The 17,180-nt window shown below is 39.8% G+C and overlaps 2 protein-coding genes across 2 annotated transcripts in view; both read right to left on the bottom strand.

Moving 5' to 3' along the window:
* LOC310726766 (Fc receptor-like protein 5) overlaps positions 1–4,136 on the bottom strand; it is a 102,035-nt gene extending 97,899 nt beyond the window's left edge. The window contains exon 1 of the mRNA XM_083542623.1: positions 4,042–4,136. Coding sequence (XP_083398749.1) covers positions 4,042–4,132 — 91 coding nt within the window. The 5' untranslated portion in view covers positions 4,133–4,136. The remainder of the gene's footprint in view (positions 1–4,041) is intronic.
* Positions 4,137–5,516: 1,380 nt separating this feature from the next.
* LOC310726753 (obscurin-like) overlaps positions 5,517–17,180 on the bottom strand; it is a 238,298-nt gene continuing 226,634 nt past the window's right edge. Inside the window, exons 19-31 of the mRNA XM_083542563.1 lie at positions 16,608–16,886; positions 15,813–16,151; positions 14,298–14,573; positions 13,728–14,063; positions 12,339–12,614; positions 8,447–8,695; positions 8,223–8,342; positions 7,893–7,952; positions 7,716–7,766; positions 7,524–7,598; positions 7,313–7,396; positions 6,682–6,737; positions 5,517–6,312 (exon numbers count right to left, since the gene is read on the bottom strand). Coding sequence (XP_083398689.1) covers positions 6,310–6,312; positions 6,682–6,737; positions 7,313–7,396; positions 7,524–7,598; positions 7,716–7,766; positions 7,893–7,952; positions 8,223–8,342; positions 8,447–8,695; positions 12,339–12,614; positions 13,728–14,063; positions 14,298–14,573; positions 15,813–16,151; positions 16,608–16,886 — 2,204 coding nt within the window. The 3' untranslated portion in view covers positions 5,517–6,309. The remainder of the gene's footprint in view (positions 6,313–6,681; positions 6,738–7,312; positions 7,397–7,523; positions 7,599–7,715; positions 7,767–7,892; positions 7,953–8,222; positions 8,343–8,446; positions 8,696–12,338; positions 12,615–13,727; positions 14,064–14,297; positions 14,574–15,812; positions 16,152–16,607; positions 16,887–17,180) is intronic.

The following is a 17,180-nucleotide window of genomic DNA, read 5'->3' as shown; positions in this document are numbered from 1 at the left end:
ATTTTATAACCATAAATGACTGTATAAAACTGTAGAAATAACATTAATTATAATCTTACATTCCAGTGCTCATGTTAGTTCTCTCTCTTTTCAGTGTTCTGTATTGTTGCAAGATTTATAATTTAGTCTTTATATCACCCAAATAAGGATGGGTTCCCCTTCTGTTTCCTCTCAAGGTTTTTTCCTCATAATGTCTAGGGGAGTTTTTTTCTTGCTACAGTTACCATGGCTGCTCATCAGGGATAAACACACATCATTCACCTCAACTGTTAAATTCTGTAAAGCTGCTTTGGGACAATGTCTGTTGTGAAAAGCACTATGGAAATAGACTTGACTTGACTTGAATATTATTACAGATAAACAGAAAAGTCTAGTATTGATGAAGAAAAATAGTCATTTTGATTTCAACACTAATAAAAAACAATAGAACTTTCTTTTCGGCTTCTCCCGTTAGGGGTCACACAGCGGATCCTCCGCACGTTTGATTTGGCACATGTTTTACGCTGGATGCCCTTCCTAACGCAACCCTCCCCAATTTATCCGGGCTTGGGACCGGCACTAAGAGTGGCTGGGAATCGAACCCGGGTCGCAGCGGTGGGAGCGCTGCATCTTAACCACTAGACCACCAGGGGAAATAGTTAAAAAGTATAAACAGTATAATATATATGGAGGTATTTTCCTGCTACAGCATTTCTGTGGAAGAAATGAAGGATGTTACTTACTGCAGACACCTACCTAAATATCTAAACTCTTAAAAGTGTAAACTGTCTTGAGTACTGCTTGTGTTGCTAGCAGGGTTTAACACTGAAACTTGTATTTTACTTTATAAGTATGCTGTTCAAATATTTCTTTTAAATATTTAAAACTATTATACAACAAAAATCAGCTTATATACAGGTAGTCGTCGACTTACGACCCTTCGACTTTACGACCACAATCCCTGGCTGCGGCGTGCATAATTTCCGGCATCATTTCACAGTGCTGTACATATAGCCCTCTCTACTTATGACAAAATCGTGTTACGACCTGTCGGTCCCGATCGTGGTCGTAAGTCGACGACTACCTGTGTGTATATATATATATAATGCTACAGAAATGTTTTACAGAAATGTATATTTGAAAATACATTTGAATCAGTTGTGTTGAAATCTATTACAGTGTGGATAAGGTCAGGATTGAAATTATACATTAGTTACCACTAGAGGGAGACAAATCTAGTTTTACTTTTTAATCACTGGCCACCTAATATTGAGTTGCTAGTCTTGCTATTCTCCTCTGACCTCTTTCATCAACAAGTGTGTGTGTGAGTGTGTGTGTTTGTGTGTGTGTAATCTATATAGACTGTTGTGTATGAAAATCCCAAGAGATTTTTTAAATAAAATAATGTGTTGTGCTGCCGACATGTTAATGTTAAATTATTTCATAAAATAGCAGGTGGAAGTGGACAGTAAGATTTTAATATATTTTAAAACTGCTACCATATTTGTGTCAACTAAAATGTAAATGTGACATGCTTATACTCTGTGATACTCTGTGATTCAATGTTCTTTTTGTGTCTTTATTAGAGTAGAGTTGTTCACCTGCAGTCTGATTGTCCTGAGTGATGAGATTATTCAGAAACTAGTGTGTAAACGAGTCTGTATTGTTGGAATCTGTACCTGATCTTCTGTGTCCTGCTGTCATCTGCTTCTTTTTCATGACGACTGCTCAGGATCCTTTCATTGTTTGTTAAAAATAAAAAAAATTGCAAAGTTGGTGTTTGTACTTTCACTAAACAACTCAAAGTTGTGACTAACTGACATGTATTTAGATTTTTGTGCAGGGAAACATTTCCGTACTTCAAATGAAATTTAATATGCAAAAAGACCTAGTTACAAAATAAAAAAATTGCAGAAATTACAAAACCATCTGTGAGAGCAATAAACAAACACTTCTCATAAGTCCTGTACACACACTGAGCAGCGACAGTGTTAAAGGCCTGAGAGCAGAGACCAGTTCAGCATATGGTTTCATGTAGTTCTGCAAATTCCGGTGTGTAGAGCTGCAGGAGATGTGAAGGTGGACCTGCAAAAACAACAGGTAACTTTTAACTCTTTAACTGTTGATATTCTGGGCTATTGTAACTGCACTGATACTCATTGGTCTCCTTATAAGCCAGTTGGAGAACCCCCTCACCAAAAATATTATTAGGAACGCTATGATATTATTACACCAGCCCTTAGCAAAGGTGTTGGGATAAAAGTAATAATGCAATAATGCAATAATGATGGTGGTCAGTAAATAAAAAAGAGTCCTGCTCATAGAGTATCATTTATGTTGTAGTGCACTATTTCCAAGTATTATGCACCAAGTATTATGCAAAAAAAAAAAAGGCAGCGCAAATAACTGCAATGTCTACTCCGGGTCATACAGGTAGTGTTTCTATTTAGTTTAATTTCCTTGTCCTCAAACATTTAGAACAAAAACATCAGGAAACTGCACTGCAACATGTCTACAGCCACTGCTTTTAAAAAAATCAATAGTGCATGTAAATATCACCCTGGTACTACAGGTAAGAAACTATGAGGCTACTTGATGTGTCGGACCTTGAGACCACAGACTCCCTCACAGATGCTACATGCACAAGAAGGTGCCACAAACGGTGTGAAAAAATATGCAAATGTGGCAAAGGCAAAGGCACCTCCAAGACCAGCTCTTGCAACACTCAAGCTCTCAAATATATGCTCAATACAAAATAAACTGGACTTTATTTGACTCTGTTGGTCTACACAGCAGGAGATAAGGGAGTGCTGTGTGTTTTCCACTGAAACCTACAGTAAACTAACAGCAACATCTCAGACTCTATTGTGCTGCGTAGGGTAATCTGCTATCAAGTGGACAGAGACAATGACTAGTAAGGCGTGTGTGTATATAAAAAAAATAAAAAAATAAAATGAATAAGTAACATTGCTGTCATAGTCTGTCACTGGTAGACTTCATGTTTTCAGGCGTTGACCCTTTTATTTTCCAATGGAGTTTGCAGCCTTGTTTTTGTTTTCTAGATACCTCTCTAATTTAATGCTAACAATGCCCTTTGTGAATTGTACACCTCTATTAAGGAGAATCAAACTGAAAGCCATAACAGCTTTTTCATTATAACTGGTGACTTTAACCATGCAAACTTGGTGTACACAACAGGAAACAGTGCATGCATGGCTGTACCCCACCTCCATCTCAGGTATTTGAATCACATCTCTGACGTGCTAGTTCCAGCATGCTGACCGCTTCTGAAACTCACCAAAACCGTTTTTAAAAACAAATCAAACTATTTACAGATATCGTTGCCTCAGCACTACAGAACTGCCTCCAGGACTATCGGACCAAAATCAGACCGGAGCATGGTTATGGATGCAGCTATCTACAGTGAACAGACAGACCTGTAAGCAAACAACTGCAATACCTTCAGCACTACCACAATGAGCGCAGGTTCCCCACAAGGCTGTGTGATCAGCTTCTGAGCAAACTTACAAGTTTAGACATTCAGATGACATTACTGTGGGAAGCTTATTACCAACAATGAAACACGCTACAGAGAGGAAGTGGCACAGCTGGTTAAAAAGTGTGGTGAAAACAACTAAAGTAAAAAAGACAATGAAAGGTTTGCTTTACTTTTTGTCAATCCCACACTGACCACTTACAGCTTGACTGTATAGAGAGTCTTGGCAGAGTCTCTGAGCAAACTCGGTTTTATATTTATATTGTCTCTTGTCTTCTGCTGTAACAAGCATGAAATTTTATTATTTTTATTCATTTATTTTTTTTTATTGTAAGAGGCTGTGCTACACCTCAAACAGCCAGCAGAGGGCAAAAGCAGCACATTTAAAGCAGCCATTCAGGCGAAATTAGTTACCTAGAATTATCCAGGTTTTTTAATTGATTAGCTGAACCTGCCCGGAAGATTACTTAAATCCAGTCTCAGTCTCTGAGCAAACTCGGCATCAGGACGGGTGTAGTTCAATAACGTTTTTTCACAATACAAGAACTAAATAGCAAAATAATCACAGTGAGATCCTGATTCCTGCTTCCGACCTGGAGTGCAGAGAAGAACCTCGACCGGAGTCTCAGATAGTACCTGCTCACATAAACCCCACATCTCATACAATGCAATACAATCCGCAAAATACTGCGGGTTAAAACCCTCGTGAGAAGAGTTAAACACATTTTGAATATTAATAATAAAAAGAAAAAATAAGCTGGAAAATATTGTATCTGGTTAAAGTAGATTTAGTGAACACTTCGTGTTTCGAGGAATGAAGAAGAGAAAGCGGTTAAAAAGTAAAACCTACGTCTTTGTTGCCCTCTAGTGGTAACTACAAGTACAATTATAATCCTGACCGTTTCCACATTTAATTACTTTTTATTCAAAAATCTTTAAAGTACATTTTATCTTCTTATAGTCTGAGAACCTGAACATAGAAAAGAGTTTCTACACACCTGAAAGTTTCCAAAAGGAGAATATTTACTTAATGTAAAATAGATATTTATTTATAATTGTTTTATTCACCCCCTGTTCTTTTCTCTGTTGGTACAGTCCTGTCAGTCTGAAACCCACATTGTGACATAAAAAAGTTACAGTTTTAAAAAGAAATTTACACTAAAATAAAACTTTAAAAATAAAACCTGAGAAAATGTCAGATGATTTATTGTAGCAAAGTTTTATTTAAGTCTTTATTTAAGTAATTTATTTAATTATTTCTCCTTTTTATTAACGTGTGAAGCAGCGCTAATTTATTTGTTCTACTTTAGCCGTGTTGTAAACAAAGTAAACATTAATAAATAATATTCACAGTATAAACATTTAACATTCTATTAATGTCTTTATAGTAATTTGTGCTTCATGGTGTGATGTGAGAAATGAAGAGGGATGATTTTTCTCTATATTACAGGATCTGTATGCAGTTTCCTCATGTTTATTTCATTCAGGTTTGTTAGGTGTGTATGGAGGTGTGGAGCTGCTTTATCCTGCTCATGGCTGTGATCAATATAGAGTTTAATCCCAGGAGCAGTGGATGAGTCCATTACAGAAGATCATACATACAGTAGATACATTTAATAATTTAGTCCACCTTCCTGACTGTAAAAAAGTAGAAGGGATTCACCTACTGTATAAAGAACAACTCCATTTAAACAGCAGCCTGAGCTCAGGATTGAAGCAGGAACTCTGAGATGGCAACATGACCTGCTGCACCACCATCCATCCCTTATAACACCAGTCTCATTAATTCTACATCTCGTCAAATTCGATACATCTCCAAATACATTTATATTTTACTTAAAGATAGAAAAACTGCATTTGTGGTGATGTTGCATTGTTATGATGAGATAATTCAGGTTCTTGGACTCTCACTAAGTCAAGTGGCACCTTCATAGAACTTCTTGGATTTGATTTTAAGGTTTATAAACTGGTTTTGAAAGTGATTAGAAAATATTTTCACAAATACATAAATGGAAGTGAACAAAATAAACCTGGACATAAGTGACAAGTAAAATTATTTTATTTCATGTATAAATTGCAATAGATTCATAAATAGACCAATGAGGACAGTAAGAAAAGTTACCCTTCAAAATAATATCCTGGATTTAAAAACATATCTGTTCATTCAAACATTTGTAAATGTAATTCAGTATTTCCTTTTGCATAACTATGAAACTGAATCCAGCCAAACATTGTTTATTATTTCTGCAGTACTGAACAGTTCAGCTCATTCCACTATTATGGATCAAATGGTTCCCAGCTGTTCCTTTCCATGACCCAACTGGAAGTCCAGATACTGTATAAGCAACAATACAATTGCATATGTGGTACAAAGATTGGTAAGGAATTCCTCCAGTAATATTTGTTCAACCTCCATGTTTGGATTCCTGGTGTTGGGCTCCACATATCAAGGAGCATCTGAGTGAAGAACTTCTCCAGTCAGTAGAGCCTCTTAGGCAGGTCCTACTCTCTGGGAATGTAAAGTGATAAAAGCAAGGAAACCAGTTGGTGTGGTGTTTGATCATTAGAATCTTCAGAATGACTTCCAGGGCCTGAATTTTTTTTATTTACACACATCCAGTGAAATCCTGATGTTGTGTCTCTCTGGAATGGTGTGATGGTTGATGCAAGCAAGTTCTCAGAAAAAGCCACCAGGTATCATTAGGTTTAGATCAAAGCAGTTTGGTTTAACAGCAGAGCATTTAAAGGAAAAAACAGACAACAAACACAAACTCAGAGTTTTCCATCTATAAGTTTGATCTCTGTAGCTTCATCAGTGTAGACAGACACATGGATCACTGCAGAAAGAGACAATAATACATTTCTCCTGATATTGATATTAATGATGGTACAAATTATTCAACAGTTTGGATCAATATTACAGACTACAGCAGCAAATCAGTAGGTTATTCATCTTGTTAGTATTTTTCATGTTTATAATTTACTATGACATAATTGACCAAGTAGAATGAGATGAGAAAAAGTTGTGTAGATTCCAAAATAACATGTATGTAGGTTTTTGTTTATCTGCATATGTAAACAATCATTTGAATGTTTGTGTAATTGTCTTTCTAACTGCCTTTTCTACATAATGCACCTTTAAATATGTTTTTCACTTCATGGTGTGTGGATCGTCTTTAAAGCTTTATAAATGTGATGAGTTTTACCTTCATGTTCTGATGCAGTTCTGAGTAAACAGTATCATCACCCACACTGGTCTTTTCTACTCGGGGGCAAAAAACAAATCATTCATTTACTGAAAAATTACAGATCATCTACAGCACTGTTAAATTTTCAAGTCTGATTGGACAGGAGGTGTTTTAAACCACATTTTTTGTGTTATTGGTTTTATATTAACAATTTGTTCACATGAACTTTCAAGAACAGAAGTTTCCAGGATGTTTATAATTTATGAGGCTGCATTTTCCTATTAATGTAGAGAGAAGGAAAAGAGAGGCCTAAACAATAACAGTTTATAGCTGCAATACTGAAAGTGAGAACAGGAAACAACTTGCTCTGTATAATTTCCCACTGTGTAATTTCACTATAAGTAATAAAAAGAAATTACCTATAGTTTGATAATTAATTACAACTTGAAGTATCAAATACTGTCTGTGTTATAAAGAGAATAAAACACTTGCTATTATATAAAAATAAAATCTCACTTTACACTATTCTGTTGTTGACTTTTTCTTTGTAGCAGCACCAAACAGAGTGTTTTATTACATCATTACATAAAACAATAACACTGTGCAGATGATCAATAATACAGAATAAATGTTATTTATTTATCTTTACCTCGTGCTCTCCTCTCTTTTTTCATGGGTTTTAGTTGAATCTCAGCGTAAGTCACATCATTCATGCCGAGTTCAGCATCAGCACCTGCAGTAGCAGAAAACAAAACCATCCCAATGATCTTCAGCAGTATAATACATGACTGAATGTGATTACTTTCTTACTGTTCCAAATAAAAAAAAACAATGAAATGAATTAGGCATTAAAACACTACCATTGTTCTTCTTTGACTTCTTTTTCTTCATGACCTGTGCGGAAGTGTCTTCACTGCTTTCAGCTGCAGCTTCATCTGAACACAGTGCAGTGTGTTAATCACTACAAGATACTGCTTTACTTTACTACTACACTGTAAAGAGTAAATCAATACTTAATGCAGGAGAAAAAGTCTGAAATGAAATAAAGCTACCTGTTCCACTCGTATCTGCCTGATCCACAGCGGCATAAAGGTTTTCATTTCCTACAGAAATTAAAACAAAATTTCTAAATATAATATCTGAAATGTTTATGAAGTTAAATTATAGTAACAGTAAGTATTTTAAATGAAGAGATGCAGAAATAATCAGTTACTGAGACAGAATCTGACCAGTCTGAAGTGGTTTGTGTCCTGACTGAGATTCCTGATTGGATTTATTCTGTTGTTTTTCTATAAAGAGAGAGAGAGAGAGAGAGAGAGAGAGAGAGAGAGAGAGAGAGAGAGAGAGAGAGAGAGAGAGAGAGAGAGAGAGAGAGAGAGAGATTATAGATCTGAAGAAGATGTACAGTAAATAATAACACTTTAAACTACACAGAAAGACCACAAAAGATTAAACAGAAACAGGAACAAATAATAATTGTGGATAATTCTAATAACAGAAAGAAAAAACATGTCTGAACTGCATAAACTACAGTAAAATCATATTTTACAACTTATTACCTTTCTTCATTTTGTAGAACCACAGCAGAATCATTAAAATCACCAAAACAATGAACAAAAAGACCAAAATCAGTCCAACAGTCACTCCTACTGATCCACCACCGGGTGTAGAATCTGAGCCTGAAAAAAACAGAAGCTGAAATCTCTTAAACACTGCACATATAAACTGCATTATAAATAAATACTGATTGGATATAAAATATAATATAAAATAAATTTCTCACGTCTGACTGAGATCCAGCTTCTCGGTGACTCTCCTCTCTCTGGGTGTTTACAGTGGTAGAAACCTTCATCTGACTTTGAGACTTTATGGATGATCATCTCTCCTGTAGTCTGGTTCTGGACGACTGACCCATCTTTAAAGAAATCAACTCGTAGGTTTGAGGGATTTGTGTTACGATATAAACAGTGTAGAGTCAGAGGATGTCCCTCAGTCACAGGATGAACAGAACTTTCCAGAATCATATCACCATCTAGAACAGAGAAAATTACAAACACATGATGCTGTTTAAATCTAATGTTTAATAGAGTGTGTGAGGCGACACTACTGAGTGTGTAGAGCAGCATCAGTGAACATGCAAGAATGAAGGAGTGAAGAGTGTGTGCAGAGAAACAGTCACAGATGACAGCACTGAGCTCTATGCTCTTCCTCTCCACTCCATCACCTACATCTTTACTTATGAGTGAAGGTGAAACACACTGCACTTTGCATGTATTTTTAATGATAAAGCTCATTGATATAAAACAGGTTTCCACCTTGCACACTACATTACAGACACAATTTAAATATCATAACATTAAACATAAACGAATTAGTGGCAGTAATCACCATAAGCAAAGAGAAATCAAATGTTCCCCTTCAGGAACTCGAGCTGCGTCGAAACGCTATGGGAACGCCCCTGCGTTGTCCACGCTTTGAACCACGTGTTAAATCTAGCAAATAGGCAAGCCGTGACGTCATAGACAGGCAACGTCGCGTAAACCAGGAAGCTACAAGATGACACGCAGCCGATGGGTTGTTTGCTCAGCTTAGGAGCGTGCTTAGTCAGCTCTCGAGGGTATGGGTTGTTAGCATTTTAGCCGTGTGGCTATGCGCTCCCGGCTGCGAGGCAAGGCGAGCTCCTGTTCCCCGGGGAGAGCGCTCATTTGGAAATGGTTCTTTTCCCGGTGTGTGTGACGCGGTGCTCCATATTTCTTCCTCCGAGGTGGGAGAAATTTCGGAAAATTCAGGGAAGCATGCCTGGCGGCTGCTTCTTCTCCCGGTGCGGGCGGCGCAGTGTTGTATGTCTCTCTCTCCAAGGAGGATGAGATGATGGATGCTAGCAAGCCTGCGGACTCCTTACAGCCTGTGCTGTACGTGGTGCTCCTTGAGGTCGTGGCACGGGCCGGGTCCGAGCTGGATCTAGCTTGGCTGGTCGTGTAGCAGAAGCAGTGCGCACCCAGTGAGCTGGATGAGCATTTCCTGCGCCCTGTGTCACAGCCTCAGCGCCTTCCCTGATCTGCGCACTGAGGTGTTTGGGTCCTGTGAGGCCCATGTGCGTGCGTGCGTGCATTTCCGATGTTTCTCGCTGTGCGCGAATGTTATTGGCGCTAAGTAGCGCAGCTGAGGGACGATGCCGCTTGTGGTGGAGATGCTAGCTAGCTGTCTCTTCCTGAGTGTTGCATCTATGAGTGCTGCAGGCATACCAGGCTGGCCTGCTATGGGGGAACGATGTAAGCTTCCTTCTGTGCGCCACGTGACCCCTCCTGGCCTGACCTGGTAACACTGTAGGTGAGGGCGATTGCTGGCGGGTTCAGGAGACCATGGTGGCGTTTCAGTGGTAGTTCCTTGTTGCTCCGATGGGGTTGCTCGGCGGCAGCCTCGCCCTGATATGTCCAAACACCGCAAAATAGCCCGGTGAAAGAGCGTTGCCACACAATTACCGCGGGGAGGTCCTAGGGGCCCCTGGCGACACTCTAAGACCGAGGAGGGGCTGGATGACCTGAGGATTGTCCTCGCCTCTAGTGAACGGACTGTGGTGCGTAAGCCTGATGGCTTGCATCTTGGAGGGCGGTGTGCACCTCGTGCTATGGTGCCACAGGGTGTTAGGGACGCTGCCGCCCTCCAGCAGTTAACTCCCTTATTCCACCCGAAAGTTTGTTGCTGGGTGGAGTGTACTTTCTCCAGTGTGGAGAGCCACTTTCTCGGCGTGGTGTGGGACCCGGCCAGGTTGCGGGCACGATTGTCTCCCGCCCGGTTTGTAGTCGTCCTCACTGCAGTCAGGAGGGTAGGAGCAGGCCAGCCAGTCACTGTGAGGCAGTTCCAGAGGCTGCTGGGTCGCATGGCGGCAGCATCCAGTGTATTTCCACTCTGCCTTTTCCGCATGAGGCCCCTCCAGTGTTGGCTCCCGGGCAGAAGAGTTCTCCCCCAGAGGGAGTCTGTATCGTACCATCAAGGTCTCGTGGTGTACCCTTTGAGCCTTGGTTGCATGGGAGGACCCTACGCTCTGTCCCAAGGCCCCGTTTTAGGGACTCTTTGTCGTCGTGTAATGTTAACGACGGACGCTTCCCTCACGGGGTGGGGAGGGGTCATGAGTGGCCACTCCGCCCAGGGTCTGTGGAGCGGCCCACGTCTCTTGTGGCACGTAAATTGCCAGGAGATGCTGGCAGTGTTGTTGGGGTTACAACACTTCCTCCCAGTCCTGAGAGATCACCATGTGTTGGTCCACACGGACAATACTGCGGTGGTCTCGTACATCAACCACCAGGGGGCCTCTGGTCTCGCCCCTTGCAAACAACTGCCGCGAGAGGTCAGTTCAGTCCTGGAGTTTTTACGGGTACAGTTTGCCACAGGGTTAACCCCTTCGACCCTGAGGGTTTCCGTGTTTGCTGGGTAGGCACCCATTGGTGACACGTTTTCTTCGCGGCGCCCGGAGGCTGAGGCCCGGGACGCAACTCTGTGTGCCTGTCTGGGACTTGGCAGTTGCCTCGTCCCGCCTGGAGTTTGCCCTCTGGCATGGCCAGAGTGTTTCTTTACACGAGGCTGGGTGCTCCCACACGATGTGTCGTGTTACAGGCATTCTGCCCTCCCTCTGTTTATAGCCCCTGACCAGAGGTTACGAGGCCCAGCTGTGTCCAGTGTGAGCACTGGGTACTTATCCCCACAGGACGAGTCCTTGGAGGCGGTTGGTGCAGCTGTTCGTCTGCTCTGGCCTTAATAGGGCGGGTCTCCTGGCCAATGGGCGGACATTAAGCAGGTGGGTAGCGGATGCCATCCTTTCAGCTGCGAGTCCTGGTCCCCGCTCCGATCGGGGTCAGGGCTCGCTCCACTGGAGTGTGGCGGCCTCTACAGCCGGGTCCGCTGGAGTGTCACTCCGGGACATCTGTGACGCTGCGGGTTGGTCCACCCGGCTGACCTTTGTCAGGTTCTATGGCCTTGACCTCAGAGCCACCCCGGGCTCCTCTGTCCTACGTGCTGGTACCAGGGCCCTCACTCTCTCGGCAGGGTCTGGTCAGTGTGGCGTGATTGGACACTCGTTTCCATGGCGTTTCGACGCAGCTTGAGTTCCTGAAGGGGAACGTCTCTAGGTTACGAACGTAACCTAGGGACCGAGGGAACAAGACGCTGCGTCTCCGTGCCACACTCCCTGCATCCCTGCGACACTTACATTCTCTCTTTGCAGAAGCTAATGTCGCTACCACCGCACAGCCATCTTGTAGCTTCCTGGTTTCCGTGACGTCGTCTGTCTATTGGCTAGATTTCACACGTGGTTCAGAGCGTGGACAAGGGGCGTTCCCATAGCGTTTCGACGCAGCGTCTCGTTACCTCGGGGAACTAGGGTTACGTTTGTAACCTAGAGACATTCTCTGATGTCACTGATTGATTATCAGTAATTGATTAATTTTATTATCAATATTAGTGTTAGTATGTAAGTGAACTTGTAGTCAATTTGGAAAACATGACTTACACACACCCATACTCAGAATTACACATAATATTTACTGATTAATGTAGAGAGAAAAAATCTATTTCTTCTTGAACAGTTTGTTGAATTGTAAACTACTGATGTTCTGAATATTCTGTAATGAAACATTTCTCTTTCTCTTCAACAGTAAACACACTACATGAAGACTTACAATGAACTGTGATGTTGACAGGATTACTGTTTTCTCCAGATTCAGACTCACACCAGTAAACTCCAGTGTAGGATGTGTAGAGGAAGCTGATGTTACATGTAGATCCTGTAACTGATCCCCACCGTGAACAATCTAACACTCCTTCACTGTCTGTGTATCGTCTCACTGTCCATCCAGTAGAGTTTCTCTGGTCCTCACAGCTCAGTAGGAAAGAGTTACGAGTAAAGTGTTGAGTTCTGCTGGGACTGATGATCAGAGACACCAGAGGAGATTCACCTTAAACACAGAAGAAACACAAATAAATATATGTACAAATTGTAATGCAATGAGGATACAAGTGTGTGTGTGTGTGTGTGTGTGTGTGTGTGTGTGTGTGTGTGTGTGTGTGTGTGTGTGTGTGTGTGTGTGTGTGTGTAATCATAATGATGTCCACAACATGAGACAAACATGAGCCACAGTCCACAACATGAGACAAAACACACACAGGTTTAATATGGAATAATCATCATCATAAAAGCTGCAAAACACCAAATGTTAAATATAAAGAACAAAATCAAATCTGTAAAAAAAAAGGAATACTTGCAAAGGAATAAACACTGAAATAGACAGAATGCAAAACAGAGAATAAACACTGATTAGGCATAACATTATGACCACCACATTATTGTGTTGGTTCTTCTTTTGCTGTAAACAGTCGTGACCCATCGATCATGAACTGCAAGAACTTCAGCAGTTTGAGCTCGTCTGTTGGATCAGACCACGGACCAGACTCGCTCAAATCCTTACGTTCGCCCATTTTTCCTGCTTCTAACATCAACTTTGAGGACAAAATGGTTACCTGCTGTCTAATAAATAAATCCACCTACTAACAGGTGCCATGATGAAGATCATCAGTGTTCTTCACTTCACCACTCATAATGTTATAATGTCGTAATGTCATGCCTGATTGGTGTATATTTATTTCTCTGATACTTTTTAAACAAATCTATCAGTTTATTTTATTACCAAGTTTAAATATAAGAAATAAAATCAAACACTGGGGAAATGAGGAAAATATTGCAATTGTCACAAAAATGTAAAAAATGGTATGTACAGAGGATTACCTAGAGAATATTAATATAAACAGTGTTTAAGTTGAAAATAGGAATAGATGCATGCATTTCTTTTCCTATATTCACCTTAAACATTGTTTATATTAATATCCTCTAGTTTCAGGGATCACATCAGCTCAGACCCATGACATTTTTCATAATTTTTGCAAAAACTGAAATTGTACTTGTGTCATTTACCCACCTTATTCTTTATTACAGATAAATTATACATACATTTCATCTTATACTTAAAAATGGATTTCTCTGATACTATTTAAAAACAGTTAATGTTCCTTACCAGAGATCCATAGAGGCTGTGGATTGCTGTACAGTGTGTGAAAGGCTGGTTCTCCTCTCTCTCCTCTACACACATAAACTCCTGTGTGATGAAGAGCAGAAGGACTGAGAGTGTAGGAGCCTCCAGATCCTCTGCTGCTGTCTGAGAGAAGCTCCACATACATGATAAAGCCTTGAGTATTTTGTGTTGCAGTTACACCGTCTCTGTAGGGAACAACTGTGTACCAGCTGAATGTCCAGTCTGTAGAGGAGTCTGTAACCTCACAGCTTAGAGTCACTGAGTCTCCTTCAGTCAGCCAGTTCTGTGGAGATACACTCTGTACTGGATGTGGTCTCTCTGTTACACAGGAAATACAAAGATTTTCTTCATCAGACTTTTTGAATGAACAGTGATAGAAAATATCTAAGAACGTATAATTGTGTAAAATGTGTCAACAACCCAAACTCACACCCACATCCCACATCTTACACTGTAACAGCATCACTGAAGCTTAAAGATTTATTACTTCAACATCTTAATAGTAAAAAGTTTAATACTTCAACACAGTAAACACACTACATGAAGACTCACCATGAACTGTGATGTTGACAGGATTACTGTTTTCTCCAGATTCAGACTCACACCAGTAAACTCCAATGTAAGATGTGGAGAGGAAGCTGATGTAACATGTAGATCCTGTAATTGATCCCCACTGTGAACAATCTGACACTCCTTCACTGTCTGTGTATCGTCTCACTGTCCATCCAGTAAAGTTACTCTGCTCCTCACAGCTCAGTGAGAGAGAGTCATGAGTAAAGTGTTGAGTTCTGCTGGGACTGATGATCAGAGACACTGGAGGAGATTCACCTTAAACACAGATGAAATACAAATTATAATATGTGCAAATTGTAATGCAATGAGGATCCAAGTGTGTGTGTGTGTGTGTGTGTGTGTGTGTGTGTGTGTGTGTGTGTGTGTGTTCAGAATGATGTCTATTAATTTGATAATCAAAACCAGTCCACAACATGAGACAAAACACACACAGGTTTAATATGGAATAATCATCATAAACACTGCAAAACACCAAATGTTAAATATAAAGAACAAAATCAAATCTGTGAAAGAAAAAAAACTAAAAAAATTTTGCAAAGGCATAAAAAATAGTCAGAATGCAGAACAGAGAATAAACACTAATTAGACATAACATTATGACCACCTGCCTATTAATGTGTTGGTTCATCTTTTGCTGCTAAAACAGTCGTGACCCATCGATCATTAGCAGCATGAACTTCTTCAGCGGTTTGAGCTACAGGAGCTCGTCTGTTGGATCGGACCACACGGACCAGTCTTCACTCCACACGTGCATCAATGAGCCTCGACCGCCCACGACCCTGTCGCCGGTTCACCACTGTTCCTTCCTTGGAGCACTTTTGATAGATTCTGACCACTGCAGACCAGGAACATCCCACAAGAGCTGCAGTTTTGGAGATGCTCTGACCCAGTCGTCTAGACTTCACAATTTGTCAAACTCGCTCAAATCCTTACGTTCGCCCATTTGTCCTGCTTCTAACATCAACTTTGAGAACAAAATGTTCACTTGCTGTCTAATAAATAAATCCACCCACTAACAGGTGCCATGATGAAGATCATCAGTGTTCTTCACTTAACAACTCATTATGTTATAATGTCGTAATATCATGTCTGATTGGTGTATATTTATTTCTCTAATACTTTTAAACAAATCTATCAGTTCATTTTCCTCACCAGATACAGCAAAGTTTATATATAAGAAACAAAATCAAAACTGGGGAAAAGAGGAAAAGCTTGCAATTGTTACAAAGACATAAAAAATGGCACATACAGAAGATAAAACAGAGGATAATAATATAAACAATGTTTAAGGTGAAAATAAGAATAGATGCACATGATCAGGGATCACATTAGCTCAGAACCATGAAATTTCTCATCATTGCTGCAAAAGGTGAAATTGTACTTGTGTCATTTAACCACATTATTTGCATTAACAAAGAAATAATACATACATTTCATCTTATATTGAAATATTGATTTATCTAGTACTATTTAAAAACAGTTAATTTTGCTAACCAGAGATCCATAGTGGCTGTGGATTGCTGTACAGTGTGTATCTGACTGGTTCTCCTCTCTCTCCTCTACACACATAAACTCCTGTGTGATGAAGAGCAGAAGGACTGAGAGTGTAAGAGCCTCCAGATCCTCTGCTGCTGTCTGAGAGAAGCTCCACATACATGATCGAGACATGAGTATTTTGTGTTGCAGTTACACCGTCTCTGTAGGGAACAACTGTGTACCAGCTGAATGTCCAGTCTGTAGAGGAGTCTGTAACCTCACAGCTTAGAGTCACTGAGTCTCCTTCAGTCAGCCAGTTCTGTGGAGATACACTCAGTACTGGATGTGGTCTCTCTCCTGCACATATAATCAGCAGAATGTATAATTGTGTCTAATTAGTCAACAATCCAAACTCACTCACACATCTTACAGTGTAACAGCATCACTGAAGCGTAAGTATTTAATAAATAAACAGTTTAATAGTAAAAAGTTTAATACTTCATCACCACTGATTCTGTACACGTTTATCATTTGATACATGTATTTGATCAGATTCCAGAATTTAAATTATGTTGTTTGTTATTAAAATACTTTCTGCATTTCTCTGTTTTCATACAGACATAAACATGTTTATAAGATATTATGACTGTGTTCATTCATTTTGAGGTTGTTTATTTATTGATGAATAATACCTGCTCTTCAAGATTATTTACAACATTATAGAATTAAATGGAATTGTAATAATTATAAAATATTTGTTATTTTAAATCCTGTCCAAAATTAAACCTGGTAAAGTCTTAAATCATGACATACCTTTTACTGTAATCTTAACAGCTTCACTGAGCTCTGTGTAGGTGTAGTAGTAGTTGTTGTAGTTTCTTGAGCGTGCCTGACACCGGTACTTTGTTTCTCCTGCATTATTAACTGTCACTTTAAGTGAGTTTGCTGGTTTTCTGTTCAGAAGCTGAGACCGCTGATTATAATAAAAAAACTCCCATGCAGTCGTCTCCTGCAGCTCACAGCTCAGAGTGATGGTGTCTCCAGTGGAGATGGAGCTTTTAGGATTCACTCTGATAGTCGGTTTGGGTTTAGCTGTTGGTTTAAAATGATGAAGATGTCAAAGTTGCTTTTTACTTAAAAGTTACTATGTTTACATATAAACATGTTAAAATAAAAAAGATTTAATATATAATTTAAAGTTTATGTTTTACATTTTTTTTTACAAATGTTTGATTCTCGACCACTAGGGGTCGCTACAGATTTTATGGGTCCCCAAGTTCACTCTTGATTTTTATTTTATTTTTTATTTTTTAAATTAAAGAATTTGATTAAATAAATGAATTTAATTTATAAATACATCAATTCTAAATGTTTTTCAATTAATGC

Source organism: Silurus aristotelis (genome assembly GCF_946808225.1).
Source record: "Silurus aristotelis genome assembly, chromosome: 5".
Lineage (NCBI taxonomy): Eukaryota > Metazoa > Chordata > Actinopteri > Siluriformes > Siluridae > Silurus > Silurus aristotelis.
This window is presented reverse-complemented; position numbering and strand designations above follow the sequence as displayed.